This window comes from Oryx dammah, unplaced genomic scaffold (assembly GCF_014754425.2).
Source record: "Oryx dammah isolate SB20612 unplaced genomic scaffold, SCBI_Odam_1.1 HiC_scaffold_4, whole genome shotgun sequence".
In the NCBI taxonomy this organism is placed as follows: domain Eukaryota; kingdom Metazoa; phylum Chordata; class Mammalia; order Artiodactyla; family Bovidae; genus Oryx; species Oryx dammah.
The window spans coordinates 82189584-82204326 of record NW_024070188.1 but is presented as its reverse complement, the minus strand read 5'-3'; the positions used below and the strand labels follow the sequence as shown (position 1 = coordinate 82204326).

At 45.1% G+C, this 14743-nt stretch overlaps 1 protein-coding gene across 3 annotated transcripts in view; it reads right to left on the bottom strand.

Moving 5' to 3' along the window:
* FNDC1 (fibronectin type III domain containing 1) overlaps nt 1-14743 on the bottom strand; it is a 112086-nt gene that overhangs the window by 50257 nt on the left and 47086 nt on the right. For all 3 annotated transcript variants that reach the window (XM_040238914.1, XM_040238915.1, XM_040238916.1), the window contains 3 exons: nt 12022-12228; nt 4049-4147; nt 2458-2575 (listed from right to left, as the gene is read on the bottom strand). In XM_040238914.1, the coding sequence (XP_040094848.1) occupies nt 2458-2575; nt 4049-4147; nt 12022-12228 (424 nt within the window). The remainder of the gene's footprint in view (nt 1-2457; nt 2576-4048; nt 4148-12021; nt 12229-14743) is intronic.

Genomic DNA, 14743 nt, shown 5'->3' with positions numbered 1-14743 from the left:
ATGTGGTGTGTGTGTATGTGTTGCCTGTGCATGTGTATGTGGGGTGTGTGTGTGTGTGCATGTGGCAGGGGTGTGTATGTGCTGGGTGTGTGTATACCTGGTGTGGAATGAACAATATTAAGAACCAGATCCAGCCCAAAGCACCTTGGCTCTCCAGAAAAGAAAGACAAGAAGACTCACTAAGTACCAAAGCTGGTGTGTTTTCTATGAGTTCTGTGAGGAAAGGCCGCCTGTAGTTCTGAGTAGACTTATTTCTGTGAGACGGAACAAAAACGTACAACAAACAGAGCAGGAGAGAGAGGCTTACAAGAGGAACTCTGCTGTGTGATCACCAGGCAGAGGAGTGCCATGTGACCCAACGCAGTCATATTTGACAGTCCCAGGCAGAAGACACCCTCAACACTCGACGTTACAAGTTACAAACACCGTTTATTGTTGTTCAGTCGCTCAGTCATGTCCGACACTTTGCAACCTCGTGGACTACAGAGCACCAGGCTTCCATGTCCTTCAGTGTCTCCTGGAGCTTGCTCAAATTCATGTCAATTGAGTCGCTTTTCTCATAAGTTTTCTTTGTGGCCGCCTTACAGTAGACGGCATTTGATGCCTTAACAGTGTGCTACTCATTATGGTATTTCATTAGTTATGATAAGACTATCGTGTCCAACTCTTTGCAACCCCATGGACTAAACAATCCATGGAATTCTCCAGGCCAGAATACTGGAGTGGGTAGCCTTTCCCTCTGGGGGATCTTCCCAACCCAGGGATTGAACTCAGGTCTCCCGCATTGCAGGCAGATTCTTTATCAGTTGAGCTACCAGGGAAGCCCTCAGTTGCAGACACAGTTCACCAATTAGCAGTAAGAGTTCTACTAAGAAAACTCAAGTCTTCTTTTGTTTTCATCAGGATGTTGAAAATCAAAGTCCATGTTGATCAGGAACACTTCCTGCTGGGGGAGGCCCTATGGCTTGGGAGGGAACCACATATGCATCTTCTGAGGTCTCTGACAAGAAGCAGATGTCTTTTTTTACTAGCAGACAGTGACAGAAGCTCTAGCTAAAACAAATAATATTTTATATATCTATAATGTAGAATAACATCTATATACCATATATATATACATATATATATACACTCAGCATTATATTCCATTCATTTTCTAAAGTATATTCACTTTTCCTGGTTGCAAATAGGTTAAAAAAATAGTATATAATGACTAGACCACCAAGTCTTTGGCTTTCTCTTGGCTGTGTGCTTTCTCTTGACCGTGTGTTAGTCATTTAATGCACATTTTTATGACTACTGGTCTACCACTAACTAGAAATGGCATTCACCAGTGGCCACTTTACTGACAAAGATCTGTATAGTCAAAGCTATGGTTTTTTTGGTAGTCCTGTAGGGGTGTAAGAGTTGGGCCATAAAGAAGGCTGAGTGCTGAAGAACTGATGCTTTTGAACAGTAGTGCTGGAGAAGACTTCTGAGAGTCCCTTGGACAGCAAGGAGATCAAAACAGTCAATCCTAATGGAAATCAACCCTGAATATTCATTGAAAGGACTGATGCTGAAACTGAAGCTCCAATACTTTGACCACCTGATAAGAAGAGTCGACTCGTTAGAAAAGACCCTGATGCTGGGAAAGACTGAAGGCAGGAGGAGAAGGGGTCGACAGAGGATGAGATGATTAGATGGCATCACTGACTCAATGGACATGAGTGTGAGCAAAGCTCCAGGAGATGGTGATAGACAAGGAAGCCTGGTGTGCTGCAGTCCGTGGGGTCACAAAGAGTTGGACATGACTTAAGGACCAAACAATAACAGTGGCCTTTTTAACACAAAAATTATTTTAACCTCATGACTGGTTTTTCTTCTATTACTATTGCAAATGACCATATAAACCAGAAGAGCATAACATCATGGGTTAAGACAAAATAAAGCACATTTTGTTACATATGTATAGATGAGCTGGATGGGAAGCCATGCAGCATTTGAAGACTATTTCAAGAGGAGTCACTTTGCACAAGACATTAGACACATGCCCACCACCCTACACAAGACCCTTCCTGCGGCCACTATCTCCATATACCAGGAAGACGGTAAGGCTCTTCTTCCTAAGATGGACCCATATCCCCTGTGCCTGAACAGAACATTCAAGAGACAAAGCAAAACTTGGGGCAAAGAATGAAACAGAATCTAGGAAAATCCCAGACACAAGATCAGACTATGAACAGATGAGATGTGAGGGCCTGCTGTGTGTCTTACCCACATATAAACTGTGGGAATGTGTACCACCCACAGAATCAGCTAGATTGTCCTAGAACAGTCTACCTGTCAGCTACAAAAGCAGTCAGCGTTCACGTATGTCTGAAAATACAATCGTTCAAATAAATATATGTCTCTTCAGGGCCAGAAAAACCATGTCTCTCATACAGAAAATAAAGACAAAGAAAGAAGGAAAAGTACCTTGATGCAACAACTTTCTTCTGTTTTTCCAAAACAGGATCCACCCAAGCGACCAGCACAGACTGGGACGACATAACGCGGACGTTGATGTCTTCAGGTACGTCCAGTTCATCCTCTTCTGCAACGACAATGGGGTGTGTGGAGAGGCTGTCCCTACAATACGCTCTGCCCTGAGTCCCACTGGCCCCCAGAGCCTAGTTATTAAATTGTTTGTGCTTGATTTAGATAAAATAAAATGAATAGGAAGTCAAGCAATTATTTGATTGGTCAACGCAGAAAACCAAAAATCTCCATTCTTTCTCTTCTTAAATACATTCTAAGCTGCCTAACCCAATCAACATAAGGACAGTCGTGCAAAAAGAGATGCTTTGCCTTGGTCAGAGATACTCCAGATCACTCAGAGCTTTCTCAGTATACACTCTGAGTTTCTGGGAAATAATACTGGTTTTACAGGAAGCAAAAGTTTGGGGAAGAAAAGTTCAATTCAGAGCATTTCCTGGGTGATTATGGCATGAAATAAAAATTCTAGCTCAACATTTGCACAAATCACATTGAGTTCAATGTCTTTGCAATTTAGAATATATGATTCCAAAGCAGATTAAATATTATATTCAGATAGAAAAGAGAATTCACTTTGCCAGTTTCCGATGGGCTACAGTAAAGTCACAGAGTTTATGTGCAGTCTGTAACACTGAGACTCACAAGATGTCTTCAGTTTTGCTTTTCTTAGTCTCTTGGAGTTTTGCGGTTTTTTCATTTGTTTTGTCTTTTCAACTTTCACAGATCATGTTTCAAAAGGTTGTGGCTTTACTACAAGTAGGGGAAGCTAACTACGTAGCCTTTAGAAAAGTGACAGGGACTTCTCCTAGAGGAGCAATTAAAGAATTTTTTAAAAGTGAAACATCATACATGTGTGACTTTTGTTATATAATGTACAATTACAGTAACTATCAATATAAGAGTATACCATATAAATATATTATTCAAATACATTGTGAATTCACAAATATCATTATGTCAAAGGTTGCCTCTTTAAATTAAGGCATGTGATCCAGAAAAGGTATACATAATTTGCTGCTATATGACTGACATAAAAAAACCTGTGAACAGATGTGGAAAAAACCATCCCTAAGTAAGTGGCCAATAGTCAGGCTATCAGCATGCCAGCTTTACATTTTCCCTCACTCTTCTCAATGCCATTTTTAGGCCGTTTTAGCTGAAATAAAGCATGAGGGCATATCTTGTGTGCTGCCCCATCCACACCTACCCTCCTCTCTCTCTTTGTTCCCAGTCTATCACCAAGGGCAATTTATGCATGGGTCAGACCGTGCCTGTAAATGGAATAAATGCTTGGGGCTTTCAAGACAAATCTGAAGCCATTCAAATATACACAGGGATAGATTGCATCACAGGAACACTCTAGCCTCTGAGTAGAAAAGAAACACTTATGCCTCCCACATGTGACCAAGTCTACCCCCTTGTCTCCCCCTATACCCAATAAAATCCATGTACGTCGTCACCCGGCCAGCATCATTGGAAAACAGCCAGGCCCTAGACCTTGGCTTGACCAGATGTGTCCCTGGAGACATACCTGAAATCTTCCGCTTCGTTAGGGCAGCCCTGTAGACCGGCTGACTCTGCCCCCGGGAGTTCATGGACTGCAGAGAGACCACGTACACCGACTCGGAGGCTGCAGACCAACAAGCGAGGGATGAGGTTCCGCCACTGGGTCTCTGGAAAGCACACCCCTTGCTTGTCGATGTCTCCCTCCCCTTACCTCCTTCCCTTCTCATCTTATTGGCATTCTAACTTATTCAGGACAACTACAGATGAGACTGAGAACTGTAGGAACTAAACTCAAAAAGAACACAATTTATGTCGGGAAACATGGAAGTCGTTTTTACGTACAACTCCTGAAAAAGTGGGTTTCTACGGGATCAGCGTCAAAGAAAGATGAACAATGTTTAAAAAAGAAAAGAATAGTGTATTTTTCCAAGTAATTCCCTAAATATTTTTTATCTCCAGATAGGAGGGAATGTCTCTGTTTTTATTTGTCATCAAGGAGAGAGGAGAGAGACAAAGAGTAGCAAGTACACCAGGCTCTCAGCCCAAGGGGGACGCTGTGCCCTTTGAACTAAAATCTTCAGAACAGCATCTCTGAAGATGAGCTAAGAGCAAACAGAGGAGTCTAAACTCAGCCTTTATTTCTAGACTGTTCTTTCCATTCACCCCTACTCCCACCCTCCAACTTGTGCATTGGGCCCACTAATATCCAATTTAATCTAAACTTGAAAACATTATTTGGAAATAAACTACAAAAACTAAAACCTATCACCAACTCCCGAACTTCACTCAGACTCATGTCCACCAAGTCAGTGATGCCATCCAGCCATCTCATCCTCTGTCGTTCCCTTCTCCTCCTGCCCCCAATCCCTCCCAGCATCAGAGTCTTTTCCAATGAGTCAACTCTTCACATGAGGTGGCCGAAGTACTGGAGCTTCAGCTTTAGCATCATTCCTTCCAAAGAAATCCCAGGGTTGATCTCCTTCAGAATGGACTGGTTGGATCTCCTTGCAGTCCAAGGGACTCTCAAGAGTCTTCTCCAACACCACAGTTCAAAAGCATCAATTCTTCAGTGCTCAGCCTTCTTCACAGTCCAACTCTCACATCCATACATGACCACAGGAAAAACCATAGCCTTGACTAAACGGACCTTTGTTGACAAAGTAATGTCTCTGCTTTTGAATATACTATCTAGGTTGGTCATAACTTTCCTTCCAAGGAGTAAGCGTCTTTTAATTTCATGGCTGCAGTCACCATCTGCAGTGATTTTGGAGCGAGCCCAAAAAAATAAAGTCTGACACTGTTTCCCCATCTATTTCCCATGAAGGGATGGGACCGGATGCCATGATCTTCGTTTTCTGAATGTTGTGCTTTAGGCCAACTTTTTCACTCTCCACTTTCACTTTCATCAAGAGGCTTTTTAGTTCCTCTTCACTTTCTGCCATAAGGGTAGTGTCATCTGCATATCTGAGGTGATTGATATTTCTCTCGGCAATCTTGATTCCAGCTTCTGTTTCTTCCAGTCCAGCATTTCTCATGATGTACTCTGCATAGAAGTTAAATAAGCAGGCTGACAATATACAGCCTTGATGGACTCCTTTTCCTATTTGGAACCAGGCTGTTGTTCCATGTCCAGTTCTAACTGTTGCTTCCTGACCTGCATATAGGTTTCTCAAGAGGCAGGTTAGGTGGTCTGGTATTCCCATCTCTTTCAGAATTTTCCACAGTTTATTGTGATCCACACAGTCAAAGGCTTTGGCATAGTCAATAAAGCAGAAATAGATGTTTTCTGGAACTCTCTTGCTTTTTCCATGATCCAGCAGATGTTGGCAATTTGATCTCTGGTTCCTCTGCCTTTTCTAAAACCGCTTGAACATCAGGAAGTTCACAGTTCACATATTGCTGAAGCCTGGCTTGGAGAATTTTGAGCATTACTTTACTAGCATGTGAGATGAGTGCAATTGTGCAGTAGTTTGAGCATTCTTTGGCATTGCCTTTCTTTGGAATTAGAATGAAAACTGACCTTTTCCAGTCCTGTGGCCACTGCTGAGTTTTCCAAATTTGCTGGGATATTGAGTGCAGCACTTTCACAGCATCATGTTTCAAGATTTGAAACAGCTCAACTGGAATTCCATCACCTCCACTAGCTTTGTTCATAGTGATGCTTTCCAAGGCCCACTTGACTTGACATTCCAGGATGTCTGGCTCTAGATGAGTGATAACACCATCGTGATTATCTGGGTTGTGAAGATCTTTTTTGTACAGTTCTTCTTTGCCACCTCTTCTTAATATCTTCTGCTTCTGTTAGGTCCATACCATTTCTGTCCTTTCTCGAGCCCATCTTTGCATGAAATGTTCCCTTGGTATCTCTAATTTTCTTGAAGAGATCTCTAGTCTTTCCCATTCTGTTGTTTTCCTCTATTTATTTTCATTGATCACTGAAGAAGGCTTTCTTATCTCTTCTTGCTATTCTTTGGAACTCTGCATTCAGATGCTTATATCTTTCCTTTTCTCCTTTGCTTTTCACTTCTCTTCTTTTCACAGCTATTTGTAAGGCCTCCCCAGACAGCCATTTTGCTTTTTTTGCATTTCTTTTCCATGGGGATGGTCTTGATCCCTGTCTCCTGCACAGTGTCACGAACCTCATTCCATAGTTCATCAGGCACTCTATCTATCAGATCTAGGCCCTTAAATCTATTTCTCACTTCCACTGTATAATCATAAGGGATTTGATTTAGGTCATACCTGAATGGTCTAGCGGTTTTCCCTACTTTCTTCAATTTGAGTCTGAATTTGGCAATAAGGAGTTCATGATCTGAGCCACAGTCAGCTCCTGGTCTTGTTTTTGTTGACTGTATAAAGCTTCTCCATCTTTGGCTACATAGAATATAATCAATCTGATTTCAGTGTTGACCATCTGGTGATGTCCATGTGTAGAGTCTTCTCTTGTGTTGTTGGAAGAGGGTGTTTGCTATGACCAGTGCATTTTCTTAGCAAAACTCTATTAGTCTTTGCCCTGCTTCATTCCGCATTCCAAGGCCAAATTTGCCTGTTACTCCAGGTGTTTCTTGACTTCCTACTTTTGCATTCCAGTCCCCTATAATGAAAAGGACATCTTTTTTGGGTGTTAGTTCTAAAAGGTCTTGTGTGTCTTCATAAAACCATTCAACTTCAGCTTCTTCAGCGTTACTGGTTGGGGCATAGACTTGGATAACTGTGATGTTGAATGGTTTGCCTTGGAGACGAACAGAGATCATTCTGTCATTTTTGAGATTGCATCCAAGTACTGCATTTCAGACTCTTTTGCTGACCATGATGGCTACTCCATTTCTTCTGAGGGATTCCTGCCCACAGTAGTAGATATAATGGTCATCTGAGTTAAATTCACCCATTCCAGTCCATTTTAGTTCGCTGATTCCTAGAATGTCGACGTGCACTCTTGCCATCTCTTGTTTGACCACTTCCAATTTGCCTTGATTCATGGACTTGACATTCCAGGTTCCTATGCAATATTGCTCTTTACAGCATCGGACCTTGCTTCTATCACCAGTCACATCCACAGCTGGGTATTGTTTTTGCTTTGGCTTCATCCCTTCCTTCTTTCTGGAGTTATTTCTCCACTGATCTCCAGTAGCATATTGGGCACCTAATGACCTGGGGAGTTCCTCTTTCAGTATCCTATCATTTTGCCTTTTCATACTGTTCATGGGGTTCTCAAGGCAAGAATACTGAAGTGGTTTGCCATTCCCTTCTCCAGTGGACCACATTCTGTCAGACCTTTCCACCATGACCTGCCCATCTTGGGTTGCCCCGCGGGCATGGCTTGGTTTCATTGAGTTAGACAAGGCTGTGGTCCTAGTGTGATTCGATTGACTAGTTTTCTGTGAGTATGGTTTCAGAAGGAGTAACAAGTGACAAGCTGCATGGTCTCTATGTATCTATACATACATCAGTTCAGTTCAGTTCAGTCGCTCAGTCACATCTGACTCTTTGCGACCCCATGGAGTGCAGCACACCTGGCCTCCCTGTCCATCACCAACTCCCGGAGTTCACTCACACTCATGTCATTGAGTCATACAGATACACATAGGGCAGATGAAACTCACACTGTGACCAGAGTACATTCTTAGGCTGAGGCTCTCACATCTTATTCTCTCAGAAAATTCTGAAATGTTACGTTTTACAAAAAGGAAGAATCAAGCTCGTAACACTTGAATTCCCCGAACATTAAACGTCTCAACATTGGAGTCCCTTCAGATCTGTTAATCTCTTGGCGCTACTGACAAGCACATCAAATGTCAACAAAGAAAATTTTCACTGTTCAATTTCACAATCCAGGAATGTGTATAAAGAACTAACTGTGAAAAGCAGTGGCTCATCGTTTATCAGGAACCACCAAGAAAAGACCAGTTTCCCACGACGGACTCTCCTGCATGTCTGCAATATAATTCTTAAAAGTTCTTGATTTGCTGAATGCCCAGATTCTTGACTTGCTGTGCTCTCCAGGTCAGTGTGGCCTGAGACGATCTCCAGAGAACAGGCTGCACTGCAGTAAACTAAAACACCGGCTCGAGTGTGCCGGGTCTAGTCTCTGTGTCAGGTTAAGCATTTTATCTCAGTTCCTCACTTAGTCCCGACAAAGCCCCACGAGGAAGCCACTCTCATCATCTCCATTTCATGAATGAGGAGCCAGCTCAGTGGGGTGAGATGACCCCAAGGACATGGCGTAAATGCTAGGCTGGTCTCAGACAAGCCCTGGGCTCTTAGTAACATAGGTGAGAAGGGGCAGAGAGCCCAGAACCCATAGGGTACTGACCCTGGGCTGAGAAAGCGCCTGAGAGCTGGGCATGCCACAGTTCACCACTTTTTCATAGAAATATCATAGAGACCCAGTGGTATAAAAGCACACTTCTTCCTGCGCTCCTTTATCATTGAATGGAGTAGAAACAAAATTTCCAAAATGAGCGCAGCATTACCATCCAAGGGACCCCTGGGACCCCAGGTCCCACCCCTGCTCATCAGAGCCACCGACTCCCCTCACTTCCTGACCTCAGTGTGACGTGGCAGAAACTGACTCCCAAAGGTCCACAGAAATGTCCTGAAGGACTCCAAAGGCTCATTCCTCTTTACTGTCCGGCTCCCACCTCCTCTGGGCTTGTTACCTCCTCCCTCTCCGTATACAACCACCCCCCAGGGGACTCCTCTAACTACAAGATTCAACACTGGCGGCCCCTCCCGGAGGCCAGAGAGCCGCCTGCCCCTGACGCTTCTCTGTCCCCTGCAGCCGCTTTCACAACAGTGAGCTCTACGCACTCTGGGGACCGTCTGCCCCTGTAGGGCACTGCGGGGGGCCGTGCGAGGATGGTGCCTGATAGAAGATGCCCAAGGGGACGTGTTTGATGAATGACTCCGAAGGCAGAGTTTCTGCTGATGGGACCACAGGCCCATTTTTCTCCAAGTTTCCTTAAGGTTTGGCCATTCCCTGCAGTACCACGCTTTCTGTGGCATCTGCATTACCAGTGGAATTAAAATCCTACACAGGATAAAGTAAGGCGACCAGCATCCTCGAACACAACAGGCCACTCCGACATCCCCGGGAATTCACGTCGCCCCATCCTCCTGGCCAGGATGAGCTGGTGTCCAGTGAGACCTCCTCCTCTGTGATCATGTAGATCTTCACGATGGCAAATCCAGCACTTTTTATTTGTTGAACATTCCAAAACTAGTGGGTGGGGTCCTGAGCTGTCCATTCAGGCTAGGATTGGGGCCTACCCCTGACCTCAGTGCCAACATTTGCTCAAGTTCAGGAAGCCAAAAAAAAAAAAAAAAATCCTTCTGCTATGCTCAAGTGAGCCAGGGCTTCACTACTAAGGAAACAAAAAGTTAACAGAACCAGTCAGATAAAAAACTTGTCGACACCAAAGGACACTTCAATGTGTGGTGTCTAGGAAAGAACTCCGGGCAGTGAGAACTCCCCACTTTCACAGTGCTCACCTGCAGTGTCAGAGACGCAAAGGTGGGGACTCAGCTCTCCTGCTGATGCTCTGCGTAGAATTTGGTCCAGTTCCCCGAAACCGCCATGTAACCTGCACAGCGCAACCACTCAAGGCTAGGGGTAGACCCCGGAATGGATGGATGAACGAATGAGGTGTCAAGCCTCTAGCTCTGGGTCTTGCTGCTAATACTGAAGCCAGCCTTCACAAAACATGGACCACTCAGATTTCTGCAGTCTCTCCCGCAATCTGTAGTGGCTTTATGTGGCTTTGGAGCAGACAGATAGGTAGTCTCTTCTGGCTGGAAAAAGCCTGGCATCTATTTTGAGGCTTCGATGCCATGTCCGGCTCATGACTGCCTGTGCAACCACGTGGCGACCTCATAAAGCCCACAGGATGCCAGGCAAATCCTGCCCTGGGAATGCCCGACTGACTTCCAACAGCGGGTGTCTGAGCAGAACAGTAAGGTAACTTCTGAAGATCTTTCAGGGAGGAAATCCAGCCCGGCCTCCCGCTCAGTGCCTCGCAGCTCAAACCTGCCCTGGTCAAGTCTCCATCCCCTCATCACATGTGCTGGGAGCTGGACCATGACTGCATCATGATGAGACCCCCGTATCCCCCTGGAGTCTCAGCAGGACCCAGTAGAATCACACCCTCTTCCTCGCCTGAGCACTGATTCAGTTAGGAAGGGGACAAGACTAAACAGCGAGGGAGGGCACAGTGCCTCTTGCTGGTGCAGAGCAAGCTGGAGGACTTGCGGCAGGTCAGACCAAACCCCAGAGGCAGACAGACCCCATGGCCCCAGTAAACCTGGGCCCTCCATGACTCGGCCACAGAGGAGCGGAACAGACTGTGTGCTCTGCAGCCCGAATTCCCCTATAGGATGCAGAAGGAAGGGGCCCGGCCACGCTTCCCCGGCGCCCCCTGCCAAACTCATCATGTAGATAAGGGAGCATTAAGGAAGGGAGAAAAGCAGCATTGTTTTAGGAGTGCTGCAGGGCACCCCCAAGGAATGCCAGGAGCAAGGGATCATCGCTGCCCCACCTCGGAGCATGGCCTGTGTCCACTCTGCAGGCCTGTTGATGAACAAGGCAAGCAGGCTTCGAACCAGGCAACCAAGCTCATAACCTCTCCCGGCAAATGTTCCTTCAGCCTCCATGGCCGATGATTCGATGCCTCCTTCATCCAGTGAGAGTTTGCAAAGAGGAAGGAGGGCAGGCTTGGGGCACAGGCTCCATCAGCTGCCACCACACTTCATCTCGATGGGACCCAAGGTCCAGTGCCCCAGGATCTAAGATGAAGCTTAAAAAGCTAAACAATGGGGCTTCCCTGGTGACTCAGTGGTAAAGAATCTGCTTGCCAATGGAGGAGACATGGGTTCGATCCCTGATCTCTGGGAAGATCCCACAGGCCTCAGAGCAACTAAGCCTGTAGGCCATAACTATTAAGGTTGCGCTCTAGAGTCCACACACCACAACTATGGAAGCCCACACACCCTAGAGCCTGTGCTCCGCAATGAGAGGAGACACTGCAATGAGAAGCCCGTGCACCACAGCTAGAGAGGAGCCGCGGCTCGCCACGACTAGAGAAAAGCCCGCACAGCGATGATGACCCAGCACAGCCCAAAATAAACAAATGAAATTATATTTTTAAAAAAGCTAAATGATGAAAGTGGAGCCAAGATGGGAAAAGCATTTAGGCTCATCACCACCAACCGCCCCCCAACCCCAGCACATCCAGAAAACCGACCCACATCACGGCATCAGCGTGACCCCAGTCAGGAAGCCGCTGATGACACTTCTTGGGCGGCCTTGTCCCACCGCTGATGGAAGGTGAAAAGGAGGGAGGTGTGGAGGGAGGGCAGAACAGTGAATTTCCGAATAACTGAAACACCTGGAAAAATGAACATCACAGCCGAAAGACAACGTTCTGTTCAAAGGAGCATCAAGATCTAAAAATGATCACCAAGACCATTAAGACATCGAACGGCAATGAACATGAAACTCACCTAGCTTTTTTATTTCATGCGTTCGCTCATCTCTTGTCAGTGGGACATAATTCATCTTCCGGCCACTTTCTCCGTAGCCCAGAAGGAAGCCCCGGGATCGGCGTGGACTCTTGGCTCCAGACAGGCGCGGTGCCTTCCACGCCACGGACAGCCGGTCGTCGGAGGAGCGGACTCGGACCCGCAAGGGCTTGTTGGGCACGTCCTTTTCTTAAAGAGGACACGACACAAGACCGTTAAACAGCAAACCCCAGAGCTCCCGACAGTGGAGGGAAAAGCGTGCCCAAAGATGGAGCCACGACAATCAGCAGCTGGGCTTAAAACATCCACTTTGGGTAACCAGTTCTAGTAAGAACATTCTTCCCCCAAGGGTATCGACAGTTGGTGTCTACCCCACACAGGAGGCCGAGAGGTCTCAAGGATTTAAAGTGAAAACATACCATGTATGAGACTGCCAGCCAGAAATCCTGGATGCTTTACAGTGTTTCTTTTCATCTATTTCCTCTTGCCCCCTTAAAGCCAAAAACTATATATCCTCTGGTGAAAGCAAAGAGTCAGCGTAAAATATAGCAAACACACTTTCATGCTATTTTTAACTGTCTTCCTGGAAGCTTTTCCACAATAAGTTTGAAGGAAAACTGGGCTTTCCTTGTCTTTATGGTTACTCGCTAAGAGCTCAATCCTGCTTTTTGGTTTTGATCTTAATTTCTCTGGCGTGTCCAAGTCGTGCGCCTTCAGACAAACCCTGCTGCTGTGCCCCACGTCTGCTGTTGCCTTCTTGCTAAATGAATCCATTTCCAGCACTCTTACTAAGCTGTTAAGTCTCAGGAGTCACTCTCATAGTTAACATTCTCAAAGCAAGGCCAATACTTAGTGTTGGAAGTTTTGCTTTTACATCGATTAAGAGCTGATGATACGTTTGGGAACAAGGTCTACCGACTATGTGATGACTATACTGCCTGTTTCTGACAGTGGGCCACGTTCTAGCCCTTTCGGGGGATCCAGTGACCCAGTGAGTGTCTCTCTGACTATGTAAGCCAGGTATGTTTCCCAAGCATCATTCCTCCACTAGGTACATCACCCTCATCACTGATTCTAACTTTATTAGACTGGAAAATTCCCACCTACGTGAATATTTTAACACTAACTAAGACAAAACAAACAAACAAAAAGTGTCATGAGTCAGTGTGAGTTTCAACAGCACGATAATAGCCATTGGAGATGGTTATGCCAAGAAGTCAGTCACCTGACTGTCTTCGAACCAAAAGGAATATCCTTTTGTATATTGGCTGGAGCTACCTAATCAGTCACTGGGTACCCTCATTCCTAAAGGCTGCTAAGAGAATATCATATCATGGTTCAACAAATATTTTCCCCAATACACAAAGTAGTGATATTGAGATTTTTTTTTTATTTTAATCCAATAGCAACGTCAATGAACTAACTATATAAAATTTTGTCTTGCACCTTGGTGATGTGAACTGAACTCAGCTTTATTCCAAGTTCATAGATGGGGCTCTCCATTTCAAGAATCTAGCCTCTGTAAAAATTAGGGATCACCAAGGAATATGGAAATGACAAATATGCGCATCTCTATAATTGAAAATAAAATTTGTCTCAAGTGTTTAGTACAAATAGTCCAATTCATTAACAGCACAGTACTGACTCATTGAATGAATTCCTACATTAATCCTATGAGTTGATTTTTCTTATGAGTCCCAATGGGGACGCTCAATGTTTCTAGAAAGATCCAGACTGTCGAATCTCATTAGGCGCTTGCATTATCTGTGGGTGATTGTGGATTTTCCTCATCAGCCTGTGTCACTGATGAACAGACCTTGTCCACGTGGGGCTAGGGTAGGCATCGTTTTTTAAAAGCGAGTAGTGGAAATATCTGGTAAAAACGCCTCACGAGACTCAAAATCTGGACAAGGGGTGGCATGCCTAGTCTTGATGAAACTTTGGTTTGGCTTTTGAAGTCAGCACATTTTTGGATGACATGCATCAGAACAAAATACACCACCAAGTTTAACTTTTCAGGAATAGTGTTTGCATCATTTTCAGCTTTATGCATAGTTATGAAAGAAACTTGACGTGAGCCATAGGCAGGGGAACAGAGGTCAAGAGAGGAAATTTTAAAGGAAGCAGAAAACTTGGCTTCATTCTCTTTACATCTTCTGAGCCAAGTTGTACTCTGTGAGCCTCCAACACAAACTATCACCACCTACAACGCTCTGTTTTAACAGAAGCCCCTCTGATGAGCAAGGCCACAGCCTCTCCCAGGTAAACCCCCTGAGGCTGGTGTTTGGTTCCAGAGTGTCCAGCTTTGGGCAGGCATCAGGGTTTGTTTGGGTTTTTTTTAAGAAGTCTATAATGTGAAAATGATGTCTGCCTAGAGAAGTGACTTATGAACAGGGCAGTGGGGAGGAAGGAGAGGGTAAGATGAATGGGGAGAGTAGCCCGGATGCATATACCACCGTATATAAAATAGACACTCAATGGAAATTTGCTATATGACTCAGGGAACTCAAACCGGGGCTTTGTAACAACTAGAGGGGTGGAATGGGCGGCAGGTGGGAGAGAGGTTCAGGAGGGAGGGGACATATATACACCTAAGGTTAATTCAGGTATGCCACAAATCAAACCAGTATTGTAAAGCAGCTATCCTTCAATTAAAAATAAATTATTTAAAAATTCTGTCTGCCAATAATACATGGTATTCATT